The sequence below is a fragment of the Coptis chinensis genome, chromosome 4 (genome assembly GCF_015680905.1).
Source record: "Coptis chinensis isolate HL-2020 chromosome 4, ASM1568090v1, whole genome shotgun sequence".
In the NCBI taxonomy this organism is placed as follows: domain Eukaryota; kingdom Viridiplantae; phylum Streptophyta; class Magnoliopsida; order Ranunculales; family Ranunculaceae; genus Coptis; species Coptis chinensis.
Window position 1 is genome coordinate 29928528 of NC_141459.1, and position 17667 is coordinate 29946194.

Below are 17667 nucleotides of genomic sequence, written 5' to 3' on the forward strand. Positions count from 1 at the left end.
AAGAGCAAGAGGTTTGATGCAGAATACCAGCCGAATGCATAAAGCCAGTCAATTCCTTTTTGAAATACTCACCCCATTATCGAGGCGAACAACCTTTGAGAGATTCCAAACTGTGTGAGCACCATCCGATGGAAAAGGGGAAAACTGTCATGAACATCACTTTTATGTTTCAAAAATATACCCAAGTCATCCGAAAGTGCGATCATCGACAAAAGTAATAAACCATTTCATCCCGTTATGTGTAGGACGTGGGGGAGGACCCCAAACATCTGAATGAACTAAAGAAAAAGGAGCATCGACTTTATTATCACTCGAAGAGAAAACAGTACGATGGCTTTTCGCCATTACATAGGTTTCACAAGCAAAATCAGAAAGACTACAACAATTAAATAAAGATGGAAATAATCTTCTAAGATAACCAAATGAGGGATGACCTAGTCGTCTATGCCAAAGCCAAATCTCAACTTTATTTTTATTAACCTTATCGTCACTCATAACATGAGCTTGGACTCCTTGATTGGACCGTTGAAAACCATCCTCCACTTTGTTTACCACTGCCAATCCTCTCATTGGTAAGGGTGTTCTGAAAAATACAGTGAGTAGGAAAGAACAAGGCAACACAATTATGAGATTTGGTTAATTGGCTAACAGAGAGAAGGTTACAGTTTATTGATGGAACAAATAAAGCATCATGGATAGATAAAGAAGGGGCAGAAGTACAGTGCCAACACCAACAACTAGAGATGACACACCATTAGCATTAATAATAACTGATTTGGAACAACTAAAAGGAGAAATGGTTAAATTTTCATATGATCAGTAGCATCCGTGTCAATTATCCAATCATTATTTCCAGTAAAAGCAATAAGAGCAAAGTTAGATATACCTGACTGGGCAACAAATCCGGCAGCAGTGACTAAGTGACTCTTCGAGTTAGAAGACATGACAGTGAAATCGTTATTGGAATGCACAACAACGGAATAATTATTGGTAGGTATGTCTGTCATTATGCTATAGAACATAAACAATGAACTAGATCAATAGACATTAGACAAGAATGATAAGGAAGAAGAGGGTAATAAATACAATATGATATAGTGTAACATATTGTATTATATGACCAGAAAAAAAAAAAAAAAAAAAAAAAAAAAAAAAAAAAAAAAAAAAGCTCCGATTCCTATAGTAATAGGGTAATGAAAAAGAAATCGGAATTGGCTCTGATACCATATCAAAGATATTTTTCTGAATATTTTTAATAATTTTATTGATATAAAACAGTAGGTATATATACAATAATACATAAGATCTTCTAGATCCACATATCTAGAAGAAGATAATACTCTTATTAAGATTACAAGATACTTACTAATCCTAACTAAGGTAACAAATATTCCAACATGTTCAATTGTTCATATGCAGCAATAGACTTTACAATATAGTCTGCACCATGGTTACATTCTCTATACTCATGCCTTACTTCTAAGTTCTAACTGCTCATACATAGTCGATCAATACTTAATACAAACAGTAACATTTAGACAATACCAAGGACTCTCTTCATTGCCTAAAATAACATTAACAGCCCTCTTGGAGTCTTCGTTAAGTATGATTCTGACATTGATATCAACTTGTATTAACAGTTACTTCGGTAGTTTTTCACGCCGGCTATTTTTTTCCATAAAAAATAATGGGAGATAGATTTATATGAGAATCATGGTTTTATCGAAACAAAATAAAAAACGTGGGATTGGCTTTGATTTGTTTATTTAGGACTCCCATGATTCATTTCCACCCGAATCTCGGGACACGCCATTAAATCGCTATGAAAATGTTTTTTTATTTATTAATGTCCTACCAGCTTCACTGGAGCCTAGTAGTTCTTTATTCAGAGATAAAAAATTAAGGAAGAAAACCTGAAATGACAAGAAGAATATACAGGAAGATGGGATGAGAAACATAGGATGATATAAAACCAGAACTTGTATTATTTATATACACACACAAGGTAGGCTATTCAGTGCTACATAATTTTGAACTTGTTTACCCAAGGTCATAAGTGTATCATTCAGTCATCTGATGCATCTTCCATCTCAATTTCAACAGCTTCTGGTTCAGAAAGATCTTCAGAAGCGGATTTTTCAAAATCCCCTTGTAAAGACACGTAACCTGAATTTGTGATCCCAGCCAACTCTCCATCACCACTATCATCTGGATCTTCCTCAACTTTGTAATAGGCCTTAGAACAAGGAAATATCAATTATTACCAAATTGCTATGGATCATTGAAAAATAATATTAAGAACACAAATAACAGAAAATTGTGACTCATGCAGAAACATTTCCCCAAATATTAGCTCCTCCAATTAGACTGCATCACCATCATGACTCGCCCTTCTGGCTTGAGACCAACAATGAAATGAAAGCTATAGCATGCATTTAGTTAGTCAGGACTATAAAAGATATAAGAGCAAAGTCCAATGGGGTGCTATATGGGATGTTAAAGGCATATAGCACCCCCCCCCAAACAAAAATGTCATTCCAATAGGGCTGCTAGAAGGCTCAAAATTTGGCTAGTGTGATAAACCCAGCCAAATTTGTGGCCTTGTCTAGCAACTGCCATAATAAGTTTCGGGAGACAGATGACACAGTTTCTACTATCTGTGTGTTAAATTTTGACAGACGGCAGAAATTGTATCGTCCGTCCAAAAAAAATTCAACTTAAGTTACAAACTAATGGACGGATGGCAAAAACTGTGCCGTCCGTATCCATTTAGCACTTCAAAACACAAAAGAGCGATTGGAATGAAATTCAAGTTTTGGTCTGCCATATTTGGCCGGGTAAAGTAAACACCCTAAAAATCCTATGTGGCAAAGATTTAGCAGCTCCTTTTAGCAGCCCTCCATTGGACTACAACCAAATCATAGAAATAGCATTCCTCTAACATTCTATACTCAACAAGGTATAAAATACAACACTTTGACTATATTTCTTGCAATTAATTTATCAAGCTAGCCACTTCTTCCATGTGTGCTACAATGTGAACTATCAATTTTACGAGGGTGAACTCCAAAATTAGCGAACGTGTAAGCTTTGCTGCTCAACAATGTTATGTTATTTGGGGTGTGTGTGGGTTGAAAATATGATACAAGGACTGTTCAATTTAGCCAGACTTTGCTTGGGTGTTATGGGGTTTGGACCAAATGTCTTTCTTGCCCTCACCACCCCCAAGGGAGCCTCGATTACTCTTTATTTTTCTTTTCCACTAGGAAACTGCTTTGGTTGACAGTTGTCGATAGTGAACTCAAGATTGCCTGTATAATGACTTCTGTTCCCCTAGACTGCCTTGAGCAATATCGCTGTTCTTTCATGGTCACCCTGTTAGTATGTGCAAGCCAAACTAGTGCCCTAAAACCTTTGACCTATGGGAAATATTAAAAAAATAATGGTTTTTTTGACCTGCACTCCCATTTGAAAAAAGAATTAGACTTGCCCCCCCAAATTTAGGGAAATTAGAATTGCCCTCCAAACTAACTCCCCTTCTCAGTCAACGCATCTTGACCGTTATCTTCGTGGACAAGGTGGTGAAATGTCTTGAATACCCTTGTTGTAAACTACCAAAATAACCCTTGACTTCCCAATTCAAGACCCATTTTCATGTTTGAGAAAGAAAGAGACACGAGTCGACATCTCGTCCTATCTAATCTAACGGTCACAAACACTTAATACATTGGACACGTGTCGATAAGGGGGGTATTGGTAGCACGAAAAGACAATTAGAAAATAAATCTTAAATTAGAAATCAGACATGCCCCTCCCCCAAATCGCCATTACAATTGAATAATCTCCATGAATGTCTCCCAAAACTTAAGAAACACTAATACACATTCTTATTAGTCATTATGCATGTTTATTACTTGTAACCTTTCAAAATCTTGAGCACCCACCATCATTTTACCCATATTAAAGTGTTATTTTTAATGATTTCAAACAAAATTGGTGCTTAATTAGTTGGGAAGGTGAACTCAAGGTTTAGGGCTTAATTATCAATGAGTGATGTGGGCCGTTGGATGTGAGTAATTAGATATTGACACGTGTCATGTACATTCTCTAGTTTAAATTGGGTATTGCAAAACCAATATGTCATTTTGGTAATTTTTCAACGAATAGGGTATTCAAGACAGTTCAACTGCCTTGACCATGAGATAATGGTCAAAATGTGTTGACTGAGACGGCGAGTGAGTCGGGAGAGGGGTGGTCAAGTCTAATTCTTTTTTTAAATGGGGGTGCAGGTCTAAAATACCCAAAAAATAATGGATTATATGAGCAGTCAATCTAGACTAGAGATCTTTTCAAGAGGGTCTAGTGTCTTCTTACGTTTCTTGATTTACTAAATTAACTTTCTGCAGAGCTTTCACCCACTTCAGAGTCTGTGGCTTTTGATAAAGTGTCTGCCCCTTAGGTCGCCAGAATATGACAAGAATATTTCACCCTTTAAAGTGACCAAAGTGGAACTGTGGAAGGGCCACTATAGAAGCTACAATAAGCCTACAGAAAGAGCACCTATTACAATGAAAACTAATAAACTTCTTCAAACCTTTCGGGTAAGAACTAAGAACTAAGTACTTTCCTAGGTAAAGACTTAGACAATGCTGGCAGAGACTTCAAGCATATAGTCAAACTCAACATTTTAAGTTCAATCATAGTAGCAATCTTGCATTCCAAATTTCCAATGGTAAGACATCTATATTAAAAGGCTTATAGTTGCCTATCTGGTCAAACCTTGGATTTGTTTGAACAAGTAGCTGGGTTAAGGCAGACTCCCAAACCAAAGCTTGAAGCTTACATTCCTCCTTATGGTCATTAGAGGGAGGTACAGTACCAAAGATACAATGAGTGCCAAGAAAACATACGCACCTTCCACAAGGGAAGTGCACACCAAATACCAATCACTAAACCACAAGCACAAACCCACTATGGATTAATACTTCCCTAACCTCGTCGATTTCCAAGTTTAGTCGTCATCTTTGATGTGGAAGTTACTTGTTTCACACTTTCACCTTTCAACTTCTATAGAGTATAAGCATACATTCTTTTTAGCATTGTCAAGAAAGAACACCCAATGCAATTACAAATAAAGGTGTAAAACAGATATCATACCACACATGTGCGAGGCGGTGACAACACTTTAAGAGAATTCGGTCGGCCATTGAAATTTGTTTCTGGCACCCCTGGTATTCCTTCAGGTGAGGTAAAATGATCTACATTGTGGCCCACCTGTGGGAAGGGGATAATCAGTTGAGAATAGTTGAGGAAAATGGAGCCCGAAGTGAATACAGTACAAGATTAACATTGTTAGAGGAGTATTCAACAATATAAAACCCACAAACACGTACACATGCTTTCTGCATCCATGCTTTTCTTTTCTTTTATATTTAATTTCACGTTGTACATTAGTTGTGGACTCATTTTATTGAGATTTTACTTTCCTTCTTGATTAATGAGGATATCACGCAGTATACCGCAAAGTAGGGGTGGGCAATGGGCCGGGTCGGGCTAGCCCGGCCCTAAACATTTAAAGCCCTTCGGATATTAGGGGTTAGGGCCCGCCCTAAAGTCGACATAGGGCGGGTCGGGCCGGTCACAAGTCTAAATCTCAAGCCCTCGACTCGACCACGACCACTAGCCCTCTTTAAGGGCTTTAGGGTCGGGCTTTAGGGCCGGCCTATATATTTTCTTTTTTTACTACATCGGTTTAAAAACTCATTTATATTACAAAAATATACAATAATCTACAAACTCAAAGTCCAACCAATCTAGTAATAATCCCGTATATAAGTCCAAAAATTTAAAATGCACATCCACAATCTAATGAACTCAAGTACATCGAGAGTTCGAATTTGTTCTTCCTTGTACTCAAACCCTCACTAAAATTACATTTAACATTGAAATACATAGACAAATAATTATATTATCATTTTAAAGGAAGAAGTAATAGATATAAATAAAAAAAAACATAATAGTTTTGGTTAAAGGGTCATGGAAGTTGTTAAACTATTTGTAATATCATAAATTATTTCTATAATAGATTCAAACAAATATAATATTACCTTTCTTCTAATTTAAAAGTGATTCAAGCTTTGTATATGGAAATGAAAATATTGGCTTTTGAACAAGTGATGGAGAAAGGTTTGAGATTACAAATGTCATTTTTCCGACAAAGGGTGTTTTTGGTTTCTATGTTACAAATGTCCGCTCAGTATTTTGCTTTAATGGTGTGGAAGGAAACCTTTAGTTTTAGACTTGGCTTGGATGTGAATAAAAATATAATTTATAAGAAATAAGTGAGAAAAGAAATTGAGAATAATAAGTTATGGACTTTGACTTGATGATCAAAGGAATAAAGTCTTATTTTTATTAGGCTAGTGCTCATTGTTCTTCATGGTACGCTAAGTTGACAAGTTTTTGTTATATAAAACAAGTTATTGGAAGTACCCTTGGGTGTAAGTGATAAATTACAAAGGACAATGTTATTTTAATTGAAAATATTTAACAAAGAGTTGGACAATTATGGTATGTGTATTTATAGTGAAAGTATGAAACAGGGGCGGTTAGGGCTTGGTTAGGATCGGGCCTATGTTTTAGAATCTTAGCCACAGCCACCTACAGAAGGCATTAGGGCGGGCGGGCCGGCCCTAAACTCTGTGAGGGCTTTATAGGGCTTTATAGGGCTTAGGGTCGGTCGGGTTAGTTAAGTCGTTAGGGCCAAATTCCCACCCCTACCGCAAAAAATAACATTTTGCAAACAAATTTGATAAAGAGCTGCACATTATAACTTGTAAACATAGAAATTGTCTGTGATAAATTGATAGTTATAAAGGTTGATATATTAACAAATAACACTATTATGGGGAGAATTTTCAACCCAGTAAAAGATCTTGGGAATCCTTCAGAAACTGCAGGGGTGCCATCCTTTTCTACTTCACAGGTAGGGGCTTCCCTTGATAAATGCATCCTTTATGCGAAAACCAGAAAACAATAAAGAAACCTCAAAAACTTATTGTATGTGGTAAATTACCAACATAACTCCTAAATGAATCAGACTTTCAGTATGACGTTGATATTAAGTGAGAGAGACAATGAAACCACGCCACATGCCATCTATCTCTATTTCTTCAGCTCACATTAGTAAAAGGGACAGATTTAATGGATAAGATCAGACGAGGGACTTTATATCCCCCCCCCTTCAAATTTCTCCCAAAAAACAATTTACACTATATAGTGTGTATACTATTTGATTAACTCTTGATACCTAACGCACTATGTTGTTCTAAGTGCAATATGCCCCCCTCCCTCGACTTTAAATCTTGGTTCCGCCCTACAAGGATGAAAGCTGGAAACGAATGATATGAAAAATAAACAAATTGAGTGAAGAAGTGTTGCAGGTGTGTTGTACACATGAGAAAGACCAGACATGGGAATTTTTAGAAGTACTATGAAACATGGATGCACCACTTGATAGGCAGTCTGTGTCGGACACAGGCGCAGTGAACTAAACCGGACACGGGGCAAGTTGCAGTCAGGACGCGGATATTTGACTCAAAATAGAAAAAGTAAAGCAAAATAATGTAAAAAACTCAAATTTTTTCGATTCTTGTTATGTTAAGACTTATGACATGGTTTTAAAGTTTGATTAAGAAATATGTAACTTAATTTTGTGGTTGTTTATCATAAATAAATAGTTTTGAATTTATAAATTATGGTACATTTAGATTAGTTTATAATGTTTAATTTATATAAAATAAAATTAAAATTATTAATTAATTAATTTCCGCGCCTACGTCCTACTTTTTTGAAATATAACCGAGTCGCCGAGTCAGTGTCCGTGTCTGCATCCGTGCAACATAGAGTACTTCTTGTTGCACTTATTTGAACCAATTTCCATAAAATCCAAAAGCACTTAATGGTAGGATAGAGGGCCTTACTCTCCCATGTCCACCAAATTCCCAAGCATCACTATCCAAGGCAACTCTGTACTTTCCTGGCAAATCGCATCCAATTTTATACCTATGTGTTCCAGAATATAAGAGTCAAAAAACAAAAAAAAAAAATAATAATAATAAAATAAAAGAAAGAAAAATAAAATAGTAGCTTTAAATGCTTCAACGAGTCTCTTAAATGCTTCCAATTTTTTCTTTTTCCATTCATGCTGATCTGGAATCTTCAAAATTTTGTCAGAGAGGAATAAGCAAATTATATTTAGTTTTTTGAAATGAAATAAGGACCAAGGTGTTGTGTCTCTTGGTGTCTCTGTACCTTATCATTTCTCCCACCTCTCGGAAAGTATGACAATAGATGGGTAATGAAAACTAGAAAAGGGAACTATATAATACGAGTACTAATGGGGGTATTATCAAGACCCACTGATAATTAGATTAAGCGGCCAGTTCCAAAGTCCTGTTCTAATGGGCCAATCTGGCACACTTATGCACCATAAATAAACAGAGAAAGGGTATAAGTGTATATAACCAAATGCAGGGGAAGATTGTTTAGGCATGCTCAGCAATACTTGGATAAAGGTCTCCAAAAGCATGGTCAACGAGTGGTTTTCTTGCCAGGTGACGTGGAATATGATAGACAACTTTCAACACTGTCCAAGGAGGTAGCATGGCCATCATACATGGATTTTCCCTATAATTGTAACTTCTTAAGAAGCACATTTTTTCCTTCCTTCTTGTATATGAGTGATCAAGGGAGAGAACTGACATATTTGAACTGTGCAAATTCAATGGTATCACGAAAGTAGAAAATTCTTTGCACGGATAAATACGGCACCACCCACCCAAAGTCCATCTCTGGAAAAGCTTTGTATGGATTGAATACAAAGAGCACCCAAATACGTCGTTTTGAACCCAAAAAGGCATACACGATGGTGGTGGTTGGTGTGATACTGGGATAATAGCATTTTGACAATGATGGTACCAAAAATATATACATACCCATCATATGTATTCTCTGGATGAAAGTTGAACACAAAAACCAGATCTCCACGCTCAAACACAATAACCTGAAAAAGAAAGAAATTCTCATCTACCTAAACTGTATTGAAACAATATTGAACGAATTATATTTCATCGATTTTGACTCCTACATGACATCTATTTCTAAAGTTATTTATCTCCTATGTTACGTAGAATGTATTTATATGGAAGGACTATCAAAATTGGTTCCTCTTTTTCAATATGATCTGAGCGCATCACTGGAAATGCAAAATAGGGTCTTTCTCATGCTTATGCTTATTATCTTTGATTTCTTGTTCTGATCTAACCAACACCAGTATTCTCAAGAGACGCTTCAGTCAATTAAAAAAGTTTAGTTCAAAGTGCTACTGTATTGAATTTTTTTTTTTTTTTATGAAAAAGGAGGTTAAAAATCTATGTTACATGGACATGCCATATTTAAAAAATAATAAGTGTTGGATCCACGTGTTCGTGTCGGACACATATTGTATGTGATATACCCCATCTTTTTAAATTTTGCTATGTTAGACTTCGTATCCGTGACGGACACACTTATCCGTGCCAATGTAAGTTCGCTAAAAATAATAATAATAAATCTAAGCTTAAAAGTAGCAAAAGCACCCAAAACCTAATCAAGTTTAGGTTACTTTCTTTTACTGGATATGAGGCAATAGGTAACTAGTTTCTAAAAAAAAGTGAGAATGCCCAATATATACCTTGTCTTCCTCATTCGAGCTGCTGACGATCTGCTTTGTTGATGCAAGGAATGAGAACTTATCATCCAGTGAATTCATAGCCCCATTGAATGCATTCATAAACTGCATTTGTTCCAGAAAAAGTAAGAGACATTAGGAATTATATATGGGAACCCAATTTACACGTGAATCTGTTATTCATTAAGAGGAACACATAAATCATGAAAGATGATTACAGTTGGTTTGAATCAGTACCAGTTGAACCAAAATGAAAAACAGTGGTAAAATGTTCAACGTTTCGGAAACTGAAACAGTAAGAATAAGAAGAGGAACCAAACCAACATAGCTGGTTTTCGTTCCACGTAGTCTAACCAGTTTTTGTGTATAGATTGATTTAAGAATTGATTAATGGAACTAAATAACAAAATAGAATTAGATCAGAGGTGGGACCCTGAAATGCTTTAAATATACAGCATTAGAAAGAATTTTCATTTTTTATTTTTTTTTAATTTTTTTTTAAACAAAAAATCACAGAGACAGAGAGAAAGAGGAAAAGGTAGGTAGGATATAGTATGAATGTGAAATTTCCTGATCTATATCCCCACAATCGCCCAAAGAATACTATAATCAAGGCTCGAGAAGGGTAGACCAACAAAGAGCCAAACAAAATAATCTTTAATGCTTAAGTGAGATTTCAAACCTTGTATCTCAAATGATCTGCATCTACTAAATTCCACTGACGCCTGCACTTTTCATAACTCCATTCATTGCCTTCTCTAGGGAAGTCAATCCAATCAGGATGCCCAAACTAAGATAGTACAATGACAGAAGAAATGAAAGTTAGGTTTATTAGAAAAAAGAAGCATGAAGCAGCAACCTGGTAAAAAGTAATAGAAGAAGCAATGTGTTAACATTGATACATGTCACAAACGTGGCCTTCATTTATTTATTTTACTGTGCCATTCCACATGAAAAAGTAGATAAAGGCTAGCCCTGGTGTTTCGAAATTCTTGGTCGCTTTCTTTGTTTTTTTAGTGTCACTAGGGTGGACCAGTGGAAGTTGAATTATGCTCACCTCATTACCCATGAAAATAAGGTAGCCATCACCTCCTAAAGCCATTGTTATGAAATGAATCATCTGCAAAAGAATCGACAGTTGTCATAGAAAAGAAGTATCTAACTAAATCAAATTCAAACAAATGGCTTATTAGTGTATACCTAAAAAACTAAAAACTGTAGGTGCCATATGCATCAAGAACAACTTTAAGTCACTAATAGGCAAGGTAGCAGGTAAGCACTTTAGAGTTGCAGATTTTGACCCATCTTTCTTACACTAAAAGGTAAAAACAAGTAGGCACAGACCTTGTGAAGCGCGATCCCTCTTTCAATGGTGGGAGAAGCATCTGTCAAGCAAGACATGCCGGAGTATATTTCCCTGTCCATTAGGGAAAATGCAATGGTTTTGTCTCCAACAATGGACTGTATATAAAATGAAAGCAGAATGTCAAATAAGTACTCTTACAGCAATCACTTTCATTTATTTAAATAACCCATACAAAATATGGCAACTGTGTATGAAAAGTCACCATACGCAAATGAAGAAATTAGCAGAGATTGAGTTCATACTGAAAAATGTTTTGGCACAATAAATGTCTAGAAGAGGTCGACTAAATGTTGGTTTACACTCCCATGCATGTGTAACAACTGACCCACCATGTACTGGTGATCAATCTTCTTACAGTCTACGAGACAATACTTTATGCCTTTTTCTTCCTTTTGTTTTCTTTTTAATTAATTTTGTCGGAGCTGCAAGCCTGAAACTGAAATAAGTGACTAAAGGATAAACCTAAGACAGGTCCTTCCAAAGAAATTTTCACATAGAACAACGGACAGCAAATACCTGATCGTGACTCTCAGCATAGGATAGGCATTTCTCCGAATATCTCCTATTTGTCAGGGTCAACATAATGTCATTCACTGACCACTCTTCATCTTTCTTGTTCTTCACATAATCAATCCACTTGTCAGGAATGCCCATAGCCAAGCGGTAATCAAATCCAACTCCTCCCTCGGAGACAAGCCGACCAAGTGCAGGCATTCCTGAAACATCTTCAGCAATCACAGTTGCATCTGGCAAGATGTTATGGATCAAGATATTTGCCAACATCAGATAAACAACAGCATCCACATCAGTGGCTTCATTAAAATACTCATTATAATCCCCTGAAAATGCCATGTTGACTCCATGGTGATGATACAACATCGAAGTAACTCCATCAAACCGAAACCCGTCAAACTTGAACTCCTCCAACCAATATTTTAAGTTAGATAATAGAAACCTAAGGACTTCCCAATTAGCATAGTTAAACAAGCGACTATCCCACAATTTATGGTAGCCTCGATCTCCAGTGTGGAAGTAGGATTCTTCTGTACTTTGGCCAACATCAAAGCCATTCAGCCCATCAGTGACATTAGTACTGGCATGGCTGTGAACAACATCCATTAGGACTCGCAAACCTAAGCTATGAGCTTTGTCAATCAGATATTTAAGGTCTTCTGGAGTCCCAGATCTACTGCTTACAGCAAAGAAGTTCGTGACATGATAACCAAAGGAAGCATAGTAAGAATGCTCCATCACGGCCATCAGTTGGACCGTGTTGTAGTTATTAGCCTGTATCCGAGGCAATATGTTGTCGGCAAATTCTCTATAAGAATTGATGCGGGATTCAGAACTACTCATACCAACATGGGCCTCATATATGCGTGGGGACTTGGGTTTTGGAGGGTGTGGATGGATAAACTCATACCTGCACAATCAACAAGAAAATGAGAATATTGTTCTTCGAAATGTAACAAAATCAGGATATTAAATATGCTGCTCCACTTGATTTCATGGATATTTGGTATATAAATGCACCGGGTGACAACGGATATATTAGTATCTTAAAGCGCTTATAGACTGTAACATGCGGTGGAACACTTTAAATTTTCTGTGGTATAAATGTAATCTTTTGAATTCTAATCGATGTAACTAGTTCTTTTCTTTCATTATTCTTGATCATCAATAAACACAAATTTTAGCCCAGTATTAAAATATAGTGAGAATTAACACTTAATACAGCAGCAATGGTGCACGAAAATGACGAGCATCATTGTATATTCCCAATAAGAATTTAAAACTAAAAGAAATTTAAGTACCTCTCTGGAGATGAAGGGTCCCAGTATACACCATCATATGGTGCTGCAAATTTTGTAGGGTCCACTGTGGCATATTTGATCCATGCAGGAATCCTATCAACCCAAGTTCCATTACCAAGTTTGAAACGGAACTTGACTCTTGAATTGTGTGGAATAACTGAAGTTCCACCAGAGTTTGGAATCTTTATTGTCCAAACACCAAATTGGTCTCTTTCCATCCTGTGGTTGGAACCGTCCCATCCATTGAAGTCTCCAATGATTTGTGCTTCCCTACAGCAAAGGGAATTTTAGCAAATTCTGGAAGTATTCAGTAAATACATTTTGTACAACACATCATTCTAGATCTTTAGTCGGTTTTGTATATATTGCACATACACCTATTTAGAGCATAATACGTGCAATTCTCACCTCCCATAAAGACTGACCGTTCTGTTTCAAAATAAAAACCAACCCAAAAATGTTCCACAACAGAGAAACCACTAATCGCAACCGTTGATGGACCTAGCCAAGATGATGGTGATCTATTTTCATTGACAAGATTCTCACAAGTACAGAACTGTGGAGAATAATGAAGATTTGGTAATATATAGTATATTGGCAAACAATATGATACCTGTGGTGTATAATATTACAGTAGAATTTTTTCTACGCTTGGTAGGTAAGTTTAGAATTTGTTTCTATTTGAGGTGAATGTAACCCTACTGGGGTCTATGCTTCATTAACCATTGATTTAAAAAACAAACACCTTCTAAACCTTTTCATGGTATCAAGAGCTTAGGTTTTCTACTGATTCAATCGTCGGGTTAATATTTTCTTTTCTGGTCATTCCAATGTCTGACAACCTTTCCACCATAGTCATAGGAAGGAAGCAGGGTTGGGATAATTGTATAATCCAACAACCACACGTGATATGTCTTTATGGAATACGATTATGGGTGAAGGATCACTAAGAAGTTTGTGGGGATATGAGGCAATTGAAGATAACAATGGATGATGTTGGTGGGGAAAAAAAATTTAACATATATACATATTATATACTATAGTGGAAATGTTGTCCGGTGAGCGGCATCTGTGGTGACCACCCAGGAAAAAAAAATACTAACCCAAGGATTGAAGAAGTAAAATACCTAAGCTCTTGATACCATAAAGAACTATAGAAGAAGATGACTTTATTAATTCAAAGGTTAACGAAGCACAGACCCCGGTAGGGGTTATATAGAGAATTACATCCATGTCAAACAGAAATAAATTTTGACTTTGCCTAGTCTAGAAAATATTCTACTATCCTCTTTCCATACATCACAAATATCATGTCATTTGCCAATATCCACCTTTCCATACTAGCAAGAAACTTAGCAACAAGCCAACAGCACACTGCACCTCATGTGATTATATACTTCATCGATGGTACACTTTTTTATATACATGGCAAACGCATGTTGCGGTATCTCTCAATGCCAGCATAATCCAACTGCTTTGAGAAGTGGGACAGCTCAATTATTATTTAATGACTCTCCACAAAAACTTCAAATTGTTTAAAATGGGCTGGTATCTTCCAGCCTCAACAAATTACTGATAGGCACGATCTGGGTAATTATAAATTTATTACTGACTTCCTAAACCTTTGCTGATAGAAGGATACATCTTTAATTATGTTCATCTATATTTTCTTTTTTTTTATATGCTAACATAACATGAACGAAACCCAAACCCAGAGAAAACACTATAGAGAGAATAATAAACATATAACAGACAGACTTTGGTGTTTGGAAATCAGAGTCAGTTACATCTCTGGTGCATGGACAACCTAACTATAACAAAGAATGAGCATGATCAATGTCCAACAAAACTAATAAGGTACAAGAGTGGAAATGCACAGGTAGAAGGACTAGACATCTTCACCTGGCAGGACATCTTTGGTGCATGAACCCGAGACCTCTCAGAAACCAGAGGCTCTGATATCATGTTAAATTGCCAATTTCTCCCTAAACTCGAACTTATGTGAAAGGTCAATTCTATTAATATATTAGAGTAGGCTCGGGGACACTCATATATGTCAACACTAACATGCCATCCAGTGTTATCAATATCAAATCATTATTCATTAACAAAGTTTTCATTACGCTGTCATTAAAAAAGAGCCAATACATATGTGGAAGTATACTTGACAAGGTCAAATAACTCACTGTGCAGCAGGGGCCCATTCCCGGTAGACTATGCCATCTTTTTCTTTATTAAATCCAAATTTCAGATAACCTAAAAAAGAAAGGAGTAGCAAATAAAAGTTATATTCTTTCCATGTACTGCCTTCCTTGATTTTTCATCGGATATCTATCAACATGATAGGCATTCAAATCTCCGATTACTACGACAACTGGGTTGCAGTACCAAAACAACCTAGTCTTATCACTTATGAATATTAAAATCTGATAATGAGGACCAAGTTATTTCACCATGCAAAAGAAAGCAATGGGCATAAAGAAATCCGCTGGGACAAATATTTACTACCTGACCTAAGCTAATAGAAAAAAGTATAAAGAATAAGCAATGAATTCATTTGGACCCCACTCCTCCACATGTACAGTGAAGACCAGAAAAAGGTTTACAATCAATGATTTTATGTTCTGTACATAAAGACATTAAGAAAATGGATGTACGAATAGTATGCATGTAAGAACAGATATTTACCTTGAGCGAATTCCTCAAGACTTCCTTCATATTTTTCAATAAGACTTTTTTGCTCCATGTATTGCTGTGTTCTTTGTCTGAAGTGGTCTTTAAATGGTTCCAGACCTGGATCCAAGCCCATTATGCCTATATTATCCATTTCTTCGTCAGTGTTTGTAGTCGTTGGATTTTCACTTTGCAGAAGCGTGGAGAAAGTAGCATGATGCTTAGCCTAGTAAAGAATCAGAACTTAGGCATACTGAAGATAGTTCAAATGCAATTAATCTAAATAGGTTTCTTCTCTCTGCAAAGTCATTTTGAGTAAATAGACAAAAAGCGTATTCTTGTAGGACACTTGCAGACAGTTTTTAAGGACATTTATGAGTCAACCTCAGATCCCTCTTCTATACTAATGGAATCCCAATACAGCAATGCTCATAAGTCATATCAGATGTAAGGAAAGCACTTAGTACTCTTACCACCAAAAATGCAGATTATACATCAAGTATGCTCATAAGCCAATGAACAGATGAGATTTTTTTGTATTAATCTGGCTAATTTGGGTGAACTCTACCATGCCACACATCCAGATAAGTACCATAGTTGTTTGACCATTCAGAGATATGCCCTATGCAGATTAAATCCAACAATATCCCAACTTCCAGCAAGTCAAGATTTCACTTTCCAACAAATCTTCTTGAGAGTAACCATCTAATGGTTAGTTAAAAGATCCAAAAGAATCCGTGTTTGCCTCAAGCCGTCAATGAATATGGTAGTACATGGAAAATCAGAAGTGATTACGACCATTTTCATTTCTATAACACAGTACTTTAAGTCGAACATCTTTCAAGATGCATTAATGTTGTAAACTAGCTTTCTTTTACCTACCTTAATGAGCCTGTACGGATTTATTAAACCATATGGGTAATGTTAATGATACCTTCCCATGTAGTGAGAGTCTCTGAGAATATAGATACGAGAGTCGGCCAGATAGTTCCTTATACCCACAGGTTAACCCAGTTGGTAAGGCAATGCAGCGGTAGTCTCTAAAAGCCTGTGGACAAAAACCAGAAAAGAAAAAATTAACGAACATGGATGGTTCTGAATTATGATGGTGTAATGTAAGGGACGAAGAATGTTTCACTTATATTTACTCCAAAAGACAAAAAGCAGCAATAACAAGTCGCACCAGCAAACCAGACAACAGAATATTAAAAAAAGAAACACTTCCTTGATGCCAATACCAATAGCTAAAAAATGAATGAGTTACCTTGAAAGTGTTCTTAGTAGTAGGTGATGGAAATCCAAGAAGAAGAGTGTTGGATGGAGAACAGGTGTACATCTCTCTCTCTCTGTGCTTCAAGTGAAGGATCTCTGTTGCTTTTAAGTAGAGAATGTTAAAAACAGAGGAGTGTCTTCGGAAACAAAGTATGTTGTTCCACGTGTGACTGAGACTACTGGCCACACGTGTACGTTGTTTAATTCTTATCATTATTATTACTAGTAAAATTTTTATTCCAATCAAAAACCAAAAAACAAAAATCTTGTATAATCTAAACTACTTTAAAAAATTTTGTTTTGACTATTTTACCCATATTCTTTTATTAGATTAACGATATTATCCTACTTTAATTAAAAGCATCAATCTAGTCCCAATAATGGACCAGTCATCGTTTCATCCAACACATCAAACTTAAAAGTTATAATTATTTCAAACGAAAAATAAAATAACAATCAACGGCCAATAAATTGCTTCAAGTCCTGTCAAACTTTACAAGTTTTCAAACTATAAAACAAATAGATAAAAATCAACGGCTATAAATTGGTTCAAGTCGTTGTTAAGATAATGACAGGTCCATACAATCTTACTGTTATCAGCGCTAAAATGCTATAAAATAGACTGAATTATTATCGGCAAGAGATTGCCACTACATTTTCCCTATAACCAATCTACATCAAGAATGATAGTTTAACATTTACTTTGATTAAGCTTACTACGATAAATGTTTTGGACAGTAACGATGGAAGAGGAAATTTTGAAATGAAAAATGGTAGAACGTATCTGATTTGTATATATTTTTATGGTGACT

General features: G+C 36.0%; 1 protein-coding gene across 1 annotated transcript; it reads right to left on the bottom strand.

Annotated features, from left to right (window-relative positions):
- Positions 1 to 1962: 1962 nt before the first annotated feature.
- Positions 1963 to 17068, bottom strand: LOC147503121 (1,4-alpha-glucan-branching enzyme 1, chloroplastic/amyloplastic-like). Its single transcript, XM_086607932.1, has 14 exons — positions 16848 to 17068; positions 16518 to 16631; positions 15599 to 15809; positions 15097 to 15166; positions 12911 to 13180; positions 11613 to 12519; positions 11075 to 11191; positions 10788 to 10850; positions 10413 to 10520; positions 9734 to 9835; positions 8997 to 9064; positions 7983 to 8064; positions 5158 to 5274; positions 1963 to 2236 (listed from the first exon to the last, which is right to left on the bottom strand). Exons 1-14 carry the CDS (start codon positions 16917 to 16919, stop codon positions 2066 to 2068), a joined length of 2472 nt encoding a protein of 823 aa, XP_086464058.1. The 5' UTR covers positions 16920 to 17068; the 3' UTR covers positions 1963 to 2065.
- Between the last annotated feature and the right edge of the window lie 599 nt (positions 17069 to 17667).